This window comes from Perissodus microlepis, chromosome 6 (assembly GCF_051167445.1).
Source record: "Perissodus microlepis isolate ML-2025 ecotype Zambia chromosome 6, ASM5116744v1, whole genome shotgun sequence".
NCBI classification, from domain to species: Eukaryota; Metazoa; Chordata; class Actinopteri; order Cichliformes; family Cichlidae; genus Perissodus; species Perissodus microlepis.
In genome coordinates this window covers 12,850,001-12,868,098 of record NC_140466.1, presented here as the reverse complement: position 1 = coordinate 12,868,098, position 18,098 = coordinate 12,850,001, and the positions used below count along the sequence as shown (strand labels likewise).

Sequence of the window (18,098 nt, the reverse complement as noted above, 5' to 3'; positions counted from 1 at the left end):
GTACCAACCACAATATTTTCACTTGCTGGCCTTCAGGATTAACCTTGTGTTCTGGTACTCAGTATCTGCAGGTGGGCATTGGTGGTAACACTTCCCCAAAACACTTTGGCACTGCCCAGACATGCACTTCTGAGATCTGTGATCAGGACCATTGCTACAGCAGTCCTGACCTGTACTGCCATGTTGCCCTGGCGACCCAGCTCCAGATGTCTCTCTCTGCAGGACTCCATAGTAACCTGCCATCGTAGCTGGCAACAAACCTACCCTGCACTAATCACTCATAGCACAGAAACTGTGGGGTAGATGGACTGTCAGCAAGGTGAGCAGAAAGTGTTATGAAGTATTAGGGTTTATCTGTAGATTCAGTTTGCTAGTTAGAACAGGCTGTATCACCCAGGTTGTAATCAATTTTACTTTTTCTGTTGCCAAATCTGTTTTTATTCCAAAGGGACTGGTGTAAAGTGGAACATTCAGGCTAGGCAGAATGGAAATCCATTGATTATCATATTGTCCCAAATGAAAAGTAACACTGATTTTGATTCTGTGAGGATTAGAAACATATTGAACCAAACACTTGAAGGGATACACTGAATGTGCTTTGAATGTACTAGTACTGTGATATTTGAACAATGATAATGAAAAAAGAGACCCTTTTAAGTGAGCTCTGTCTGGATTCATTTTACTATCACAAATAGAGTCAGAAATATGTTGAGCTCAGTGACATTTTTCAAAGCTTTCAGCTCAGGAGGAGCTTTGGTAATGGACATTCCTTTATTAGATTTTCAGCCACTTCACAGACACTCTATGAAGCTTTTTGAATGATCGCGTTCAAAAAGATCTCTGTTTAGCAACATTTTGAAATACTGCATAATTGGGCTTGCAGCCTTCCATTGTCAAAAAATCTGTAATGTCACCCTCTTTTCTTCCTTATGTCAACTTAAAGTTGAGATTAATTCTGCAGTTGTGTTATACAGTGGCTTGCAAAAGTATTCGGCCCCCTTGAACTTTTCCACATTTTGTCACATTACAGCCACAAACATGAATTAATTTTATTGGAATTCCAGGTGAAAGACCAACACAAAGTGGTGTACACGTGAGAAGTAGAACAAAAATCATTTTTTAAAAATAAATAACTGCAAAGTGGGGTGTGCGTAATTATTCAGCCTCCTTTGGTCTGAGTGCAGTCAGTTGCCCATAGACATTGCCTGATGAGTGCTAATGACTAAATAGAGTGCACCTGTGTGTAATCTAATGTCAGTACAAATACAGCTGCTCTGTGACGGCCTCAGAGGTTGTCTAAGAGAATATTGGGAGCAACAACACCATGAAGTCCAAAGAACACACCAGACAGGTCAGGGATAAAGTTATTGAGACATTTAAAGCAGGCTTGGGCTACAAAAAGATTTCCCAAGCCTTGAACATCCCACGGAGCACTGTTCAAGCGATCATTCAGAAATGGAAGGAGTATGGCACAACTGTAAACCTACCAAGACAAGGCCGTCCACCTAAACTCACAGGCCGAACAAGGAGAACGCTGATCAGAAATGCAGCCCATGGTGGCTCTGGACGAGCTGCAGAGATCTACAGCTCAGGTGGGGGAATCTGTCCATTGGACAACTATTAGTCGTGCACTGCACAAAGTTGGCCTTTATGGAAGAGTGGCAAGAAGAAAGCCATTGTTAACAGAAAACCATAAGAAGTCCCGTTTGCAGTTTGCCACAAGCCATGTGGGGGACACAGCAAACATGTGGAAGAAGGTGCTCTGGTCAGATGAGACCAAAATGGAACTTTCTGGACAAAATGCAAAACGCTATGTGTGGTGGAAAACTAACACTACACATCACTCTGAACACACCATCCCCACTGTCAAATATGGAGGTGGCAGCATCATGCTCTGGGGGTGCTTCTCTTCAGCAGGGACAGGGAAGCTGGTCAGAGTTGATGGGAAGATGGATGGAGCCAAATACAGGGCAGTCTTGGAAGAAAACCTCTTGGAGTCTGCAAAAGACTTGAGACTGGGGCAGAGGTTCACCTTCCAGCAGGACAGCGACCCTAAACATAAAGCCAGGGCAACAATGGAATGGTTCAAAACAAAACATATCCATGTGTTAGAATGGCCCAGTCAAAGTCCAGATCTAAATCCAATCGAGAATCTGTGGCAAGATCTGAAAACTGCTGTTCACAAACGCTGTCCATCTAATCTGACTGAGCTGGAGCTGTTTTCTGTGTTGTTTGGTGTGTTTTATAAACAGGGAATATCAACATTTTCCTCTTTTGCTATGGGTTAACACTACACAGATACCTTTCAAAGTGATTAATGTATTTCTTCATTAAATCTCACAGCAAAATTACTAAGCAAATTATGTTTTCTATTGCACTTCTTATAAAGAAGGTTAAAAGTCAATATTTGCTGCAGAGCAGTGCCCAGCAGCTGGAACTGCTCTAGTGTTTTGCTCAAGGACAATTTATCAAAGTGAATGCTTGCCAAAACACAAGCTTGAATTTGAATCCTCTTGAACTTCTATAATGCATGCACACATAAACACACAAACACAAACACACACGGGAGAGAGTCAGAAATGTAATTCCATCTTTCACATGGAATTATACTGAAACTCCAATCCTAGCCTCTATTACTACTCATTTAACATTTACCAGCCTTAACCAGTAACCCACCTTCACCCTAGCCATGCCTTTGTGGTAGGATTTAGTGGCCCTCATTTTTTTCCTGAAATGATAAGCCATTCCCCTCATACAAAAAGATTTTCTGTAAGTCCACAGAGCATAAAAAATGTAAATCCACACACAGTTACTATAACTCTCACTGAAGTCTTTTTCAGTATCAGCATCCAGGGTGTGGGAGGGCAGGAATGGGTGTGGGGGGGCAGGAACCCCTGACGGGAGGTCCAAAGCCAGCATTCAGCTTAAGTGCAGTGACTGTCTTTCATACAAATAGCACAGGCTGCACACTTACAGCTGTTATATCAGCAGTTATATAGTTAAAGCATCAGCAAGCACCAAACACACACACAGATTTCCATGCTATAAGGCAGCTCGAGGCCTTTCTGTGGGTTTGACATGGGCTCTTGTGATGTGAAACAGTATGCCAGCTAGCTGGGTGGGAGGACAGAGATGTGTTCTTATACGCCTCAGTAAGGCTGTAATCCGTGACTCACACTGTGTGTGTGTCTGTGTGTGTGCGTTTCATGAGGTAAACAAATGACAGCTTCTGTTAAGGTAAACCGATATCAAAACATGATCTCAGAGTATGCTTGTACTTCAATACTTATTCAAAGACAATAAAGGACAGGGCAATGAAAAAATTAATGAAAAGATTAGAAATACTTCTTTTTAGAAATGCCATCTGTTTATAGAGCATCAATTTCCTTAAACATCCTTTGTTGTAAAGGTGAACCAGGAATTATTGCTATGAGTATTTCAGATAAATAAAGTAAACACAAATAACAGAGTGATGATGAAAACACTTTTCTTTATAGCTGTATGTTTCTGTTCGTCCAACTAAGTAAGCCTTCCTTTTAAAACAGCGCTTTTGCATATTCATACTGCCAAACATTAAATAACCCCAAGGCAGCTCTGAACAACAGCAGTCTTCTTGGCACCTTAAATAGTTGAGGGGTTAAGTGTCCTGCTCAAGGGCACCCACACAGTTTTTTGGGAGGAGTGAGTTCTGTTTATGTCTCTGTTGAGAATTTGAAAAGGGTATCTTTCAAGCTTGTGGTTCCTTACTTATGGGTATTGATTTTTTCATGCATATTTTGTTTTACTTGTGCATAAAAAACCCAGTGCTGTGCTTCAGTTCAGTGCTATAATTCAGTGTGGATGCTGCTGAATCGTGTCAACACATGTACTTAAAGAAATGCTAAAAATAATGTAAATTAATACATAATAATGTGCAACAATCCATTTTTTAAAATAATTAATTTCATAAAATTATATTATTAATAACCATTAATCAGCCTTGTGAGCCTTGATGTTTACTTTATATAAGCTGAAAGCAGAAATGAATTGTAAAACTTGTAAAACTCTTCTTCTCTGTGTTATTCAAACTTTTGTTTTATGTTATTTTTAGATTATTTAGAATTTTATGCTTTTCAAAAAAAATCTTTATTAAAAGACAACATTTTACCATGGGAATGTCGATCAAAGAACGGGTTAGATATCAATAGAGGGTAGGTGGTTGTGCTGAAATGGTGATTTGGAAGAGCAAAAGGAGAGAGAAAGCAATACATGCAACAAAAAAAAAAAAAAGAAGAAGAAAAAAAATGCTGCAGAAAGATCAGAGGCATGCAGAAGCTACTGGGTGTGACTTGAATAGTAATATTCCAAGAGACAAAAAGCAGTGTGAAGGGGCAGAGGGATGAGCGTAGTTTGACTTTTCCCCTTAGTTACAAGCAGAAAAAGAGAAGGCAGAGTAGCAGAAATCCATTATCAATGTTATCTAATGACTGCAGTTTCTGTTTCTGGATATTATGAGTTGCTTGGCCCCATGATGATTAATTATGGAAACTGCAGTTAATATTATGTCTGTAACTGCACTTCTAGTGTTGATAATCATACTGTACCACATACTGTAACTGCATTTCCTTGATTTTCTTTCCTACTTTCGTTTGGACTTAAATTTGCTACCTGGACTGAAGTGAGCCTAGAATGTAGACATTTGTAGAATGAATTAGTTCTGTCTAATGTAGCACAACAGAAACTCTACATGATGAACTGAACCATTCCTTAAGGGAAGGTATACTGAGATTGTAAAAGAAACAGCAGCTCATCTGTAATCACTCAACCGATGATTCTCTGTTTTTGTTTTTTCTATTTTTGTCTATAACCTTTTCAGATCTATAGCTCTGGGATTTATCTTCTGATTCCACTTATGGAGATGCACTTTTCATTTTCAAAAGTGGGGCTGCTTTCTCTTAAATAGCTACATGTAAGTTCAAATGAGTAGGAGGAGAAAATCTTATGCACCCCGTGTTGTGATGTGTCATGACAAAAACTGTTTAATATTACATGACTGACACCAGGGTGCTTCCTCTGAAATGAGCTGAAGTGAAATATATGAACACTGAAACCAAGTTCAGCAGCAATCTATCATTTACTGTATGTTTTTCTGATGTCGTTTTACAGTGCCCAATAATACAAATGCAAATAAAGCTCACCAATTGCCTAAGTGTATTTTTTCCCCAGTCACCTGAAAGCCACACTCTTGGAGAAGACATGTGTTTAAGTTTAAAGAATCACAAGCAGAGATTTGTCTCTTTTTTTGTCAGATCTCAAATGTTAGTCGGAAACAGAACAATCGGAAATCTTGCAGTCTGAGCTTGTAGCACAAAATATGACACCAGTGAATTAGGGAGATCAAAAAGGCATGTTGAATGTCTGCCCAATTTGGACTGTCTCTTGTCTTGACAATGAAATGCCAAAAAAAATCTAACCACAAAGGCCTCAAATGATCACAACTGCAGCGATCTCAACGCAAGCAAGGCAATTCTTTTAAATGAACCCTGCATCTGAGCTCTTAGATCTTACAACCTTAAAAGATGTTTTGTATTTTCTGTGAAACAACACATGACCTATTGCACCATGTCATTATTTACTTAAAAAATAATCCAAAATACATTTTTTTAGCCACTTCTAGCAGCAATATCTTGAAGTAACATGTTTCTGTATAACTTTATTGGTCTCTCACTCTAACCCTTAATTACTTTCTTTTTCAGCCAGTCTGTTACAGATTTGCTTGTGTGCTTGGAAGCTTTAGCCTCACATCTGACTCTAGAATAATTTGGTATACAGAGGGGTTTATAGTTAACTCATTTACTGCACGGTTTTGAGCTACTGGTTGCAAAACAAGTTTAAATCTTCACCTCTGTATCACCATGCATGATAGCTAGTATGTGGTGTTTGTGCTGATACGCTGTTTTTGCTTTTTGCCAAAAGTGTGGCTGTGCAATATGGCCAGACTTCTCTGACCATGGAGTGAATCTGCTGGGTTATCCCTCTTGGGACGACCGGCAACTTTCTTGAATGTTTTCCTGTTTCTCACTGTAGGATGATAGACTTCAAATTGTTTGGAAATGTTCTTATAAACCTTCCCAAACTGGTCCGCGGTAGCAATTGCTTCTTTAAAATCATTGCTGATTATTGCTTTTCTACCCAATTTTAAGACCTCCTAAGGAGTGGTTTTATGCTTTATTAAATATTTTATTATATTCTTTTTGCTCTGGTACTTAAATCTTTAGACTTTCACACAGTTTGTAATTTCTTTTTACCATTACAGCGTATATTGAGAGCTTTTTGATTTCATCTGTTATCTCGATCAGCCTGACTCACTCTAGTTTATTTGTGTTTCATATCTTGTGATACTCTTGAACTTTAACGGAGGAATGAAAAGTCTTTCAAATAATATTGCCTTATTTTGTGTTTTGATGATGGTGTTGAAGTGTTCTGTCAAACACAATGGACCAAAGACTCCATAAGTGTTCAGATGGGTGGAGATGTGGTGACTGTGAAGAGCATAGCATTGTTCACATAATTTACAGAATCATCAAACCATTCAGTGACCCCTAGTGCCCTATAGATGGGAGCACTATGGTGTAGAAGTGTTTCATCATTGAACAAAAGTGATCACTCAGAGCTACTTTGTATGGGTTGGCAGTGACCCTTCCCTCTAAGGGGCAAACCTGACCCAAATCATGACTGTAAAATGCAACATGTAGCATAACAGAGCTGGGGGTTTCATTAAATTGATCACTTATCTATATATTCACTTTTACCCTTTACCAGACAAAAAAAAATCTCTATATATTTATATTTATCTTTCCAAGCCCCTTAGACTAAGTATAAATATATAACTCCAATGCACATTTTCCCTCTTTGTGTTGATATACACAGCCTCTTTTGTATGGCTGAGTAAGGTTAATGTGACATTTTAATTGAATTAATCTGCAATGGAATTAATGTTGAATTAGGATCTGAATATCAAAGGACATGGTTTGAGTCATTCCATGAAAATGGCACAATTTGAGTCCCTCTCACCTCTTATGGTGTATTTCATCTATTGGGTCACCAAACTTTCTATTTAAACAGCTTTACATATATATTGAAATGTACCCTTTAATACAGTGTAAAAAAACTGAACTAATTTTTATCTTTTTACGGGAAATAATACAGTTTTTTCATTTGACACCACCTATTTTGTCATGTCCCTCATGGCCTTGATGAAAGTTTACTTTGAAAATACCAAATAAAACTATTTAAAAAGTCAATACATTTTGGTATCAACCTAAACATCTATTTGTGCTCTTTTGCTGTTAATATTTCTTTTTTTCAAATTTAATTGTTAATTATTTATTAAAATCACAATTATTCCTGTACCTGACTAACCCTTCAACCCCGTTACATGAATGATCCCACCCCCATAAATACAATGGTGTGATCCAGAATTTCATATACATCAGGAAGTGACATAACTGAAGTCTTTTGGACACCAGGACCACAGAGACAGGCAAGTTGCTCCATTCTTTTCCTTTATTTTAGTCATTTATCTTGTGATATTGTGGTCGTCAACCTCAATGACTCAACACTGTAACGTGAAAAAAAGATAGAAAACTATTACTTATGAAAAAGTTTTTTGTTAGTTCATGAATATATGGTGATTTTGAATTTCATGCATGCCATGTGTTCTCTGTCTGGTATTCACTATATTGAGCAGCGGCCAGTTTGTGCAAAAATCTCAACCCAGTCACACTCAACCCTGTTATGTTTTTGATTGTAACGGGGTTGTGAGATTGTGATGGGGTTGAGATTTTAATACTTTGGTTGTTAAGTTATCCAATTATTTAAATTAATTATTATTATATTCAATCACCATTCTTATACTGCATGCATGCTGAATGTGATTTATGTTCCATGTTAAAGATGGCACCAACAACAGCAGCAGAAAGGCAAAGGAAGTATCGGGAATGCCTTAAAGCTGATCCTGAAAGAAGGGAGAGAAACCTGCAGAGTGAGTGTGAGAGATAGAGGCAACTGTCAAGGTGACAGTCAAGAAATCTTTGGAGGGCACACAAGAGGACCTCATTGAGCTCTTCCGCAGCTTTGTAAAGAAATTTAAAATGCATCACTTTAATATCAAGCAGCAGTATGCCTTCTGCCGTGAGCTGAAGAACAACATGTCAGGGGAGGAGACTTTGATACATGTTGACTTCTCAGAAAACTACAGCTGTAAATACAGTTCTCAAGTTCAGGTGGTCCACTTTGGGGCTTCACATCAGCAGGCCACCCTTCATACTGGTGTGTTGTATGTTGGTGGACTCTCAGAGCCTGTGTGCTTTAGCACCATCTCCCCCAGTAGACATAAAGGCCCTCCAGCAATATGGCAGCACCTAAATCCTGGGCTAGATTACCTTCAAGGCCAACATCCACAAGTGTGCTGCACTTTTTAAGCCTGTACGTGATACAAACAACGAAAAAACTTCTACCTTTTCACTACAGAACTGGACAGAAGAGGATTCAAGGCTGGTTCTTGGAATTTTTTCGAGGCCAGTCATGGAAAAGGAGCACCAGATGGTGTCGGGGGAGCCTTAAAAAGAGCAGCTGACATGATGGTAGCAAAGGGGCATGACATCCCAGATGCAGAAGAGTTATTCAGGGCCTTGTCTGAAACAAACACAAGTGTGAAACTGTTCTTTGTGAAAAGTGAAGATGTTGAGGAAGCTATGAAGAAAATGCCAAAGCAGATACCAGCTGTTCCTGGAACCATGAGAATTCACCAGGTCGTTACTGTAGCTCCAGGAGAACTGATGGTTCGTAATGTAAGCTGCATGTGCACAACACGGAAGCAGTTTAACTGCAAGTGCTTCAACACCAAGTGTTTCACTTTTGGCCAGAAGATAGAAACAGCTGTATCACAGACAGGCAGTGGGGGGAATCCAGGAAAAGAAATCCAGTGGGAAAGTCCAGAGCTGATTAGTAAATGGTGTATTCTCAGATATGACGATGATTTGTATCCAGGCATCATTCTAAAAATACAAACAACACAAGTCCAGGTCAAATGCATGCATCGTGTTGGGTCAAACCGATTGTTCTGGCCGCATCAGGATGATATCCTCTGGTACCTGTTTGATGATGTCCTTGAACTCATTCCACCCCCATGGGCTGTGACAAAGTGTGGAAGTCTTGAAAGAGGTGTGGAACCGACTCAAAAGATGAATTCATGAAACAAAAGGCACATTCATGCATATATACAGACACACACACTGATGCAGGCACACACATGCAAAAACACTCTGACACAGACACAGACACATTGAAATCGTTAACTGATTATTATTGTTATTACTTCAACCAGTTCATCAAGTTTAATTGTATGTTATTGGAGCAAGGATGAGGTGACTTTTAGCACAACTCATGAGGCTCTCTTATGCCTAGACACACACACACACACACACACACACACACACACACACACACACACACACACACACACACACACATTATGTTACATTTGAGCAATTCACTTTACAATGTTTGTTAGTTGTTAATGTGCTGTTGTGGTTGTTTTTACTTTAGATTAATAAAACGTAATTCTACTGCAATTTGTATCTGGTGTCCTTCCTATGGTTACAAAGTGAGATATAATGCTAATGGAAAGCCCTATACATTGAATTTAAGAGTAAACAACTGTTTATATGTAAAGCTGTATTTGTCTCTTCAACCCTGTTACCATCTTCAACCCTGTTATGCTAGTCTCAACACCGTCACACCTACATTTTCATATATTATTTTCTTAAAATGTTGAAAAAATAATTTAATGTTTGGGGATTTCTGTCTAAAATATTGAGCGCTATCATCTGATCATTGATTTTGATTACAATTCTTAGTTAAACTAAATTTTTGATGAAAAATGACACTCATTAGTTACATTTCAGGATTTAAGAGAGTAAAAATGTGTGATTTTATGTCATTTTTCTATGTAAAATTATTGAATTGGTATGGGGGACATCTAATTAATGTAAACATATTGATTTCTTTAGAAATACATTTTAAGATAATATTCAGAGAGCCTCCAAAGTGTCCATAACGGGGTTGAAGAATTGCAGTCACTACATCTTGAAAATATGATCAATAATAAAAGAAAACTAATGCCTGAGATGGGAAAATGCATTTTTCTGATAGTTAGATATATCCTTAATGATGTGGGATATACATATAAATAATACATTTTGGTAAAAAATGTGAAAACATCCAAGTCCAATTTTAACCATTCTCGTGGAATGACTCGTTTATTATCTGCAGTGTATGTAAGTCATAAGGTCAACTATGTGGTGCACCCACTGATGTTTACTTTATCCCATACATAGTGAGGTTTGACTCTGGAATGTTAAGATATGTCGCAGTCATATGTTTCCACTGCATTCATGCAAAGCAGTTTTTTTTAACGTGCATTCTGTTGAGTTTTATTTCAAGTATTTCTGTCAGAAGGAACATTCTTCATGGCCATGCCTTTCTATCCTACCTTAATGCTTCCCTGAACTCATCCATACACACAGAAGACAAAAGTCACCTTTCTTTCATCTGTTCAGCTGGCTTGTGAAATAAAAAAGGTGATTTCCATAGGCTCTCTACAGTTGACTGGGCAAGTGGGAAGGCATTTTTATTAAAGGTGTTTTCCCATTTTCACATGCAGATGAAGAATTTGAGACACTACAAGATGTTAGGTGTGTGTGTGTGTGTGTGTGTTTGTGTTGATGCGTGGATGGAGGGAGCTCCATCTGTGTGGGGACACACATCATTCAGCATGCCACCAACTGAAGCAGAACATTGGGGAAATTTTAATCAAGGCTCTCAGTGAGCCTTGTGGGCTAGCAGAGGTGAATGTGTGTGTGCATGTGCGTAAGTGGGCACAGGTATATTTGAAATAGCGTCTGGGGTATTGTGATGAAACATTAAGACTTCTGCCTGTGATAAAGAAGCAAATAGTCCTGTGTGACCCAAGAGTGGCTTCTTGGGAGAAAAAGGATAGAGTACTGTGGCTGGCTGTTTAAAATAGTTACAAGATATATGCATGTTTGGGGACCTCTATCTTGCCCACCAGTTTAAATTACAACCAATTTTCAGTCTCACGAGTTTCCACTGACCTTCCTTTTTCCTTGTGATATGGTTTAGTTTGAAAAAAATCCTTGTGCAGTTTTAATTCTCCCTTTATCTGAAAAAAAGATATAAATTTGGCAAAAATGCTGTCATGACATACCATCTTTTGTAATACTTTTTAGTTTTACTATTTAGCATTTTTAAAATCTTTTCCTACGGGTATCATTTATAAAGAAATCTGTTTTCTTTCACCCCAGTACATGAATGTCCTGTTTTGTTCCCACATTGTTGTTTAGAACCAGCTTTTCTTGTGCCATTTGCCAGATTTGGATTAGGACACACATATAAAAAAAAGAAAAGAAATGCATTTAGCAGTATTTTAGTAGGAGTGTCAGTTTGGGGGACTTCAGTAACTGCCACAGCACTTAAGAAAACATGCATGAAGATAAACTACAAAGGTCGAAGCTTTAATCTGTTTCCAGGCCCACTTGAAGATAAACTAGAGAGATTTTGGCCTTTACACTCCTTACTGTTAGTTGCTTTCAGTGCCATCACTTAAATGTGTCACTGCCTACAGTGAGAATGGTGCTCTTATAGCATAGCTGTTTAATTCATGATTTAACTGAGGGGGCAATTACTTTTTCACACAGGGACAGGTATGTTTGGATAACTTTTTTTTTAAAACCTTAATCAATGAAATTATCATTTAGAAAAAAATCACTTTGTATGTATTTGGGTTCCCTTTGCCCAATATCAAAATTTATTCAATGATCTGAAACATGTAAGTGTGACAAATATGCAATAAAAAAATCTATAATCACCATTCCATCATAAGAATTAAAAAGTGAGTGAAATGTTACCTGTGAGTTGGTACAATCAGTGCCACATTCATACGTTTGTTGGAAATACTAATTCCTGAATTTCTCCTTTCCACGTTTATTTGAAATAAATAATTTCTCCATTAGTGTTCTATTCTACTTTGGATGTTGTGTTCTTTATTTTTTCAAAGCCATTTTAGCGTACATAAATATTTGATTGCCTACCACAGCAGTGTAAAAGCTTCAGCCTTGAAAAGACATCTGAATATCAAATGCAGATTTATTACATACTAATTGCTGTGCAGTACTCTCAGCTTTGCATTTGAATGCTAGGTACCCTTTGAACTTAACTTAAAAACATTTTTCAGCAGATGTCTCTCAGTATGTGAAATAAACACCATTAGACTGTAGCCATTCTCATACAACCTTCTGTATCAGTAATCAGTAACTAATTACTGATTACTTCCCCAAAAAAGTAATCCTGTTACTTTACTGATTACTTATTTTCAAAAGTAATTAATTACTTAGTTACTTTTTAAAAACACGATTTACAACCTGAATAGGTGATAAAGCGATAGATCTTTCAGCCCAATTCTACTTTTTCTGCATAATCCATCATACAAAATGTAATCAAATGGAAAAGTCTCTTTTTAAAACTTGTTTTATTAGTTTTAATCTTTTAACTTTATGCATCAAGCAACAATTTAATTATATGCAACATTCTCTGACTGGAAGAAATTTGTTTAATATTTAAACCTATTTTCTGCACATTCCAGCACATAATTTTTGTGTGTGTGTGTGTTTACACTCAGTCTTTCAAATAGATGGAAGTAAAACACAGCAGAAAATAAATAAAGTCAAAGACTAGCGGTCCTTTGACTCTATTTTCACCTGTAAAGCAGGAGTAGGGTAGGCGGAGGTTTACCCTGGTGCAGGTGTGCCGCAGCGGTCAGTGGAAGAATCCGCGAGTTTCTCTGTGAATTTCCCATTACCTCATAGCGCACTCGGTGCTTGCTTGGAAGTTTAGGGGTTTTTTTTCGCTGTAAAAAGAAGTTTTCTTCCCACGCACAACGGACACTAATGTTTTTGTCATTTTTTATGGAATCAAACTCAAAATAAGGTCAGTACTTCCATGCTTTAAACGCTGAACGCTCATACTCTCTCCCGCACTCGATATATGATCCACTGTTGATCTGCACACAGCTGTTGTCATGAACGGCGCACTCGCTTACTCACTGTCATGAGACATTCTCGCAAAAAAATCACGGTTTTAGTAACGCAGTAACGCAGCGTTCCTACGGTAAAGTAACGGTAATCTAATTACCGTTTTTTGCAATAGTAATCCCTTACTTTACTCGTTACTTGAAAAAAGTAATCGGATTACAGTAACACGTTACAAGTAACGCGTTACAAGTAACAAGTAACGCGTTACTGCCCATCTCTGATCCACAATACCACAAGCTATTAGCTGCAGAGAGTACCTTCAGGTATTTCATCTTCCTTTCCATTGAGCTCCGATAAAGATGTTCACCTTGACCCTTGCCCTGAGATGCATTTTTATCTTACTCTCAACTTACTCGAGTAAAGATTTCAGTCAAAGAGCATAGCCATCGTTATTAAAGAGTATGTCAAGGTCTACACTGCTGGGAACATTTTTTCCCTCTTTATCAGATTTATTTTAGTCCTTTTTAATCTCTCTCTAGGGAGCATGGAGTAAAGGGCTTTGACAAGGACTTTGAGTCTTAATGTGTAGTGCTCATCAAGTCTTTATTGCACTCTGAGAATTTTCACTACAGGTGTGCATCCATAGGACCACAGATTTAACCAATAGATACTAATATAAGAGTTTTCTTGAAACGTATTTTTTTTAAATATTGAATATGCTTCATAACTGATTGGTGACAATTTTCCTCCATTTGTTGTAATTAAAAGGCTGAAAAAGATGCAAAACCACCCAAAATGGGCTCAAACGCCAGTTAACACAAATTACTACTTTTTTTTAAATTTCTTATGCACTTGGGCATACACAAGTTGAACTTGAACTTATGCACATGCATAAACAAAATACAATTACTCTTCCCTCGATGTTGCCAACAGGAATAATTTGCAAGCTGTGCTATTATTTTTCACTACTCTGGTTTTGTGCAATTAACATTTTGAGATGGCCCTTATCCATGCTCAGGCTCATCCCAGTCAGCTGTGCAGGAGACAGGACGCTGCTTCTGTGGACCTCACGGCAAATGAGACACTTCTCTCACAGAAAACCAAAATTAAAAAATAAATAAATAAATGAATACATAAAATTAAAAAAATTGAATTTTCAACTTTCCAGTCGATCCAGATGTACTTTTTTCTAAGCAGCAGTATGCATATTAATGATCTCCCACTGGCACAAACTCTTTACTCTGTGCTCTATGAACTTTTACTCATCCAGAATGGAGGTATCCAAACTTGGAGGTTTTGATACCTCCTTCATTACCTTCTTATTAACTCGTGCTCTGTTGGTGCTAACCTCCTACCCCCTGCTGTCTGTATTAATTATGCTCCTCTGTGGATCAGGGAGGATTTATTAGATAGAGAAAGGCTTAGGGTTGCTGGCATTTTGCTTATTAATGATGATCATGATAATCCCCTTTTCTACTAGACTGGGATTTAGTACCTGAGGAGATGATGCCCGTTTTCGTACTGTTAGCAGTAGATTACTGTTAACCCCTATATTTTGTGGTTGTCCCGTGTTCAGTGCCTCCTGTCTTTATCTCCTTTGTTTTATTCATTATTTTAGATACTGATGAGACCTCCTCCTGCTTTAATTCTTCTTCCTCTGTCGCTACTATTTCTTCTTCCGTAACTTCTTCCTTCTCATACTTTTTCATTTCATTTCAAGGGGTGCTTTCACTTCATTCCACAACAACTGTCATTTTCCTTCCTTTCTGCAACCTTATTTTACTCCTCGTTATCTTTGACAGGCGACACTTTATTACTTATTCTTCCACTCCTTTCTTTAATCTCTCCCCCCTGTCGTTTCATATAGACTTATTTTATCACTCTTCCCATTACAGTTTTATCTAACATGCAGATATAGAAGAGTCAGGACCTTTATTCCTCTTCCATTGACTTGTCATATTCCTCCATTGCTCTTGTTCATCCCTTTACTTTCTCCTCCCCTGTGCTTATTTAACAACGTCCTCTCAGTCATCCTCCCTTATTTTCACTGTCTTATTGTTTGTTTCCTTTCATTGATTTCTTCATCCTTTCAATGTCAGCCTTTCCTCTTCCTTTGTCACCCTTACATCTCTGTACATGCTCTTTTCCCCCCTACAGCTTCCCTTCATTTATTCCCTGCTCTTGTTCTATTCTGCCTCTTGCTCTGTCCTTTCCCTGCCCCCACCCCATCCCCACCCACCGCTTCTTCATCCTTACCAGAAGTCCTTGCCACTGGGCCAAGCCTGCCTGTTTACATTGGCATAAATCTACCTCATCACACCATCACTTTACTCTCCTTTTTTCAACCGCTGCAATCCTTTTAGGCACCAGGCTCAACAATTAATAAAACTCAGCTATAAACTCTTTCATTTTATTCCAACCTCTTCTTTCCCCCTTGCTATTTTCTCAATGTCAAATGATGGTAAATGTTGGTGCCAGCTCTGACGTAATGGTACTACAGTTCTGTTCTCAAATCTAGCCTCCATCATATGGGGCTCTTCCAAAGAGATAAAGGGGACAAATATGAATTTTCTACAGAGATAGTATAGAGATTATAAAAATTAATTTAAAATACAAGACAGAATCAAATGCATCTCTGTAATGCGCCACAGACACAATGGCCAGGGTGTTTAACGATGTGGACCCTGTGTATGTAGCAGACCTGCTGAGGACTTATTCCCCTCTTCCTTTCCTTGTTCCTCTCTGATTACCTAATCAAGGATTTTAACTGTTACACACTTATTTTAAAACCAAAGGTCACCACTGTTTTGAGGTCGTAGCACCAAAACTTTGATTGGACAAGAGCCCAGGTCATCTGAATCAGTGGCTTGTCTTAAGTATCTGCTAAAAAAAAATAATTACAGGTGAGTTTTTCCTTAAGCTTTTGGCCATAAGTGTTTGTGCAAATACACAGATTTTATTATTTTGCCTCTGTATGCCAACATGGTGAATTTTAAATCAAACAGTGTGGTTTTGATTGAAGTGCAGACTTGCAGCTTTAATTTGGGGTGGTTGTACATAGTCCCCTTTTTTTCACTGAGCTAAAATAAATGGAAAAAGAAATTAACACAATTTTAAATATAAGGATTTTAAAAAAAAATCAGATTATCACTTTTTTTTTTAAGTCTACAACCCATAGACATCACCAAATGGTAGTGATGGCTACACTCTTATTGCAGTGTGTTTCCTCCCTTGAGATGCTCTGCCAGGCCTTCAGCTGCCACCAGTTTGTGAGTCTTTCTGCATTCAGCTTATTATTTAATAACTGAAAAGAATAGGCTATTGATTGAGATCAGATGACTGACGTGGGTATTGAAGGTTATCCCATTTTTTTGCCCTGAGAAACTCTTGGGTTGATTTTGGAGTATGCGTTGGGTCGTTATTTATTTACACTGTGAACTACTGTTCGATCAGTTTTTCAACATTTGGCTGAATTTGAGCATTTCAGAATTAATAGTGCTATTTTTATCAGCAGTTGCATCATCGGTAAACACTTGTGATGTGGTTCCACTGGCAGCCATACATGCCCCTGCCATAACGTTTCCTCCACTGCAGATGATATGGTATGCTTCAGATCACAAAGTGTTCTTTTGCTTCTCCCATCTTAGATTTATCTTTTATCTTTATCAGGCAAAAATACAAAAAAAAGTGTCTAAATATTTACAGACCTAAATGTATTTATGTATACTTGGCCACATGTTTGTATGTTGTATGTTGGGTTATGTACACTCAATTGTAATATCATAATATATATTTTATCGAAACTGTGAAGAACCTTTGAACAGTCTATTTAAAAAAGTGCTATAGAAGACACTTGCTTATTAGGTGAATGTGTAAACCACGGAGCCACTATTAAGGTACACCAAAATGATCAAGATTTTTCCACTGTAGACTTTTCAGCATGTCGCAACAGAGAAAGCAAAGATGTAACTGATGATATTAAAAGGCAAATGTGTACTGCTGAGCATTTCTTAGAATTCAAGTATCCTAGTGAATCATGACAGTGACCCAGACTCTAAAACTAGCTTATCTAGCCTACATATAATTGAGTAATGTTCAAAGTTTAATGCCTTTCCTGCCGTGATAAGCAGTATTAAAGGTGGCCAATATTGCCCTTTCTCAGCTCAGTAAATTAAGATGTGGAATATTCAAGTTGCCTTTTTATTACCATCAATCATAGTTACCTTTTGTGGATAGTGTAAGATTTTACAAATCCTTTAAGCGGCTTTGTTAATGCTTCAGCAGTGTTAACAAACTTTCTGCAAGGCAACTGGAAAACTGATAAGCCCACACACTACACTATCTGACATTCACTTTATGGGTTACAGCTAAGCTCAGTGGGACACACACACACACACACACACACACACACACACACACACAAAATAACTACACTATGCCCAGCTCTTCAACTCATTAGTCATGTAGAGCAGAAGCAGTTGACACTTTATACTCTTGTAATAAGGGAATAGGGCTCTGTGTGTGTGTGTGTGTGTGTGTGTGTGTGTGTGTGTGTGTGTGTGTGTGTGTGTACGAGTATGTTCCAGTGCTGGTGAGCATAAAGTAATTAGATTTAAGAAACACCTACATCTCTTAGCTCTCCACATATACTGTAACTACACAAAGAGGTTGTGAAACAATGACGGACACACAAACCATTTGTATGTTACTTGTGGAAAATGGGCTATGGTCTTGTGCAACTCTATGGCACGCAAGCACACTGCTGATATTAGATTAATTTCATTTTTTTTATTTGCTCCACTCAAGGTAACGCAACACAGACCAAGAATAAAAGGTCAACACAAGCATGGCATGATCTGAACAAATGAGTTAACTGCCTTCATCTGAATTTTTTTGCATGGTTTTGCATAAAGATCCCGAGGTTAATTCAGAGTGAGTGACACAGTAAGCCGTGGGCGTTGAAGTTACAGAAGACGTCATGAGCTTTGGTATTCAAAAGACAGATGA

The 18,098-nt window shown here is 38.0% G+C and overlaps 2 protein-coding genes across 5 annotated transcripts in view; both read left to right on the top strand.

The window, feature by feature from the left end:
* LOC146385236 (zeta-sarcoglycan-like) overlaps nucleotides 1–18,098 on the top strand; it is a 362,624-nt gene that overhangs the window by 49,660 nt on the left and 294,866 nt on the right. The window lies entirely within an intron of this gene.
* On the top strand, nucleotides 304–9,236 carry LOC146385237 (uncharacterized). Its single transcript, XM_084929890.1, is given in 2 exon segments — nucleotides 304–319; nucleotides 8,041–9,236. Coding segments are annotated over 2 exon segments (1,212 nt in total).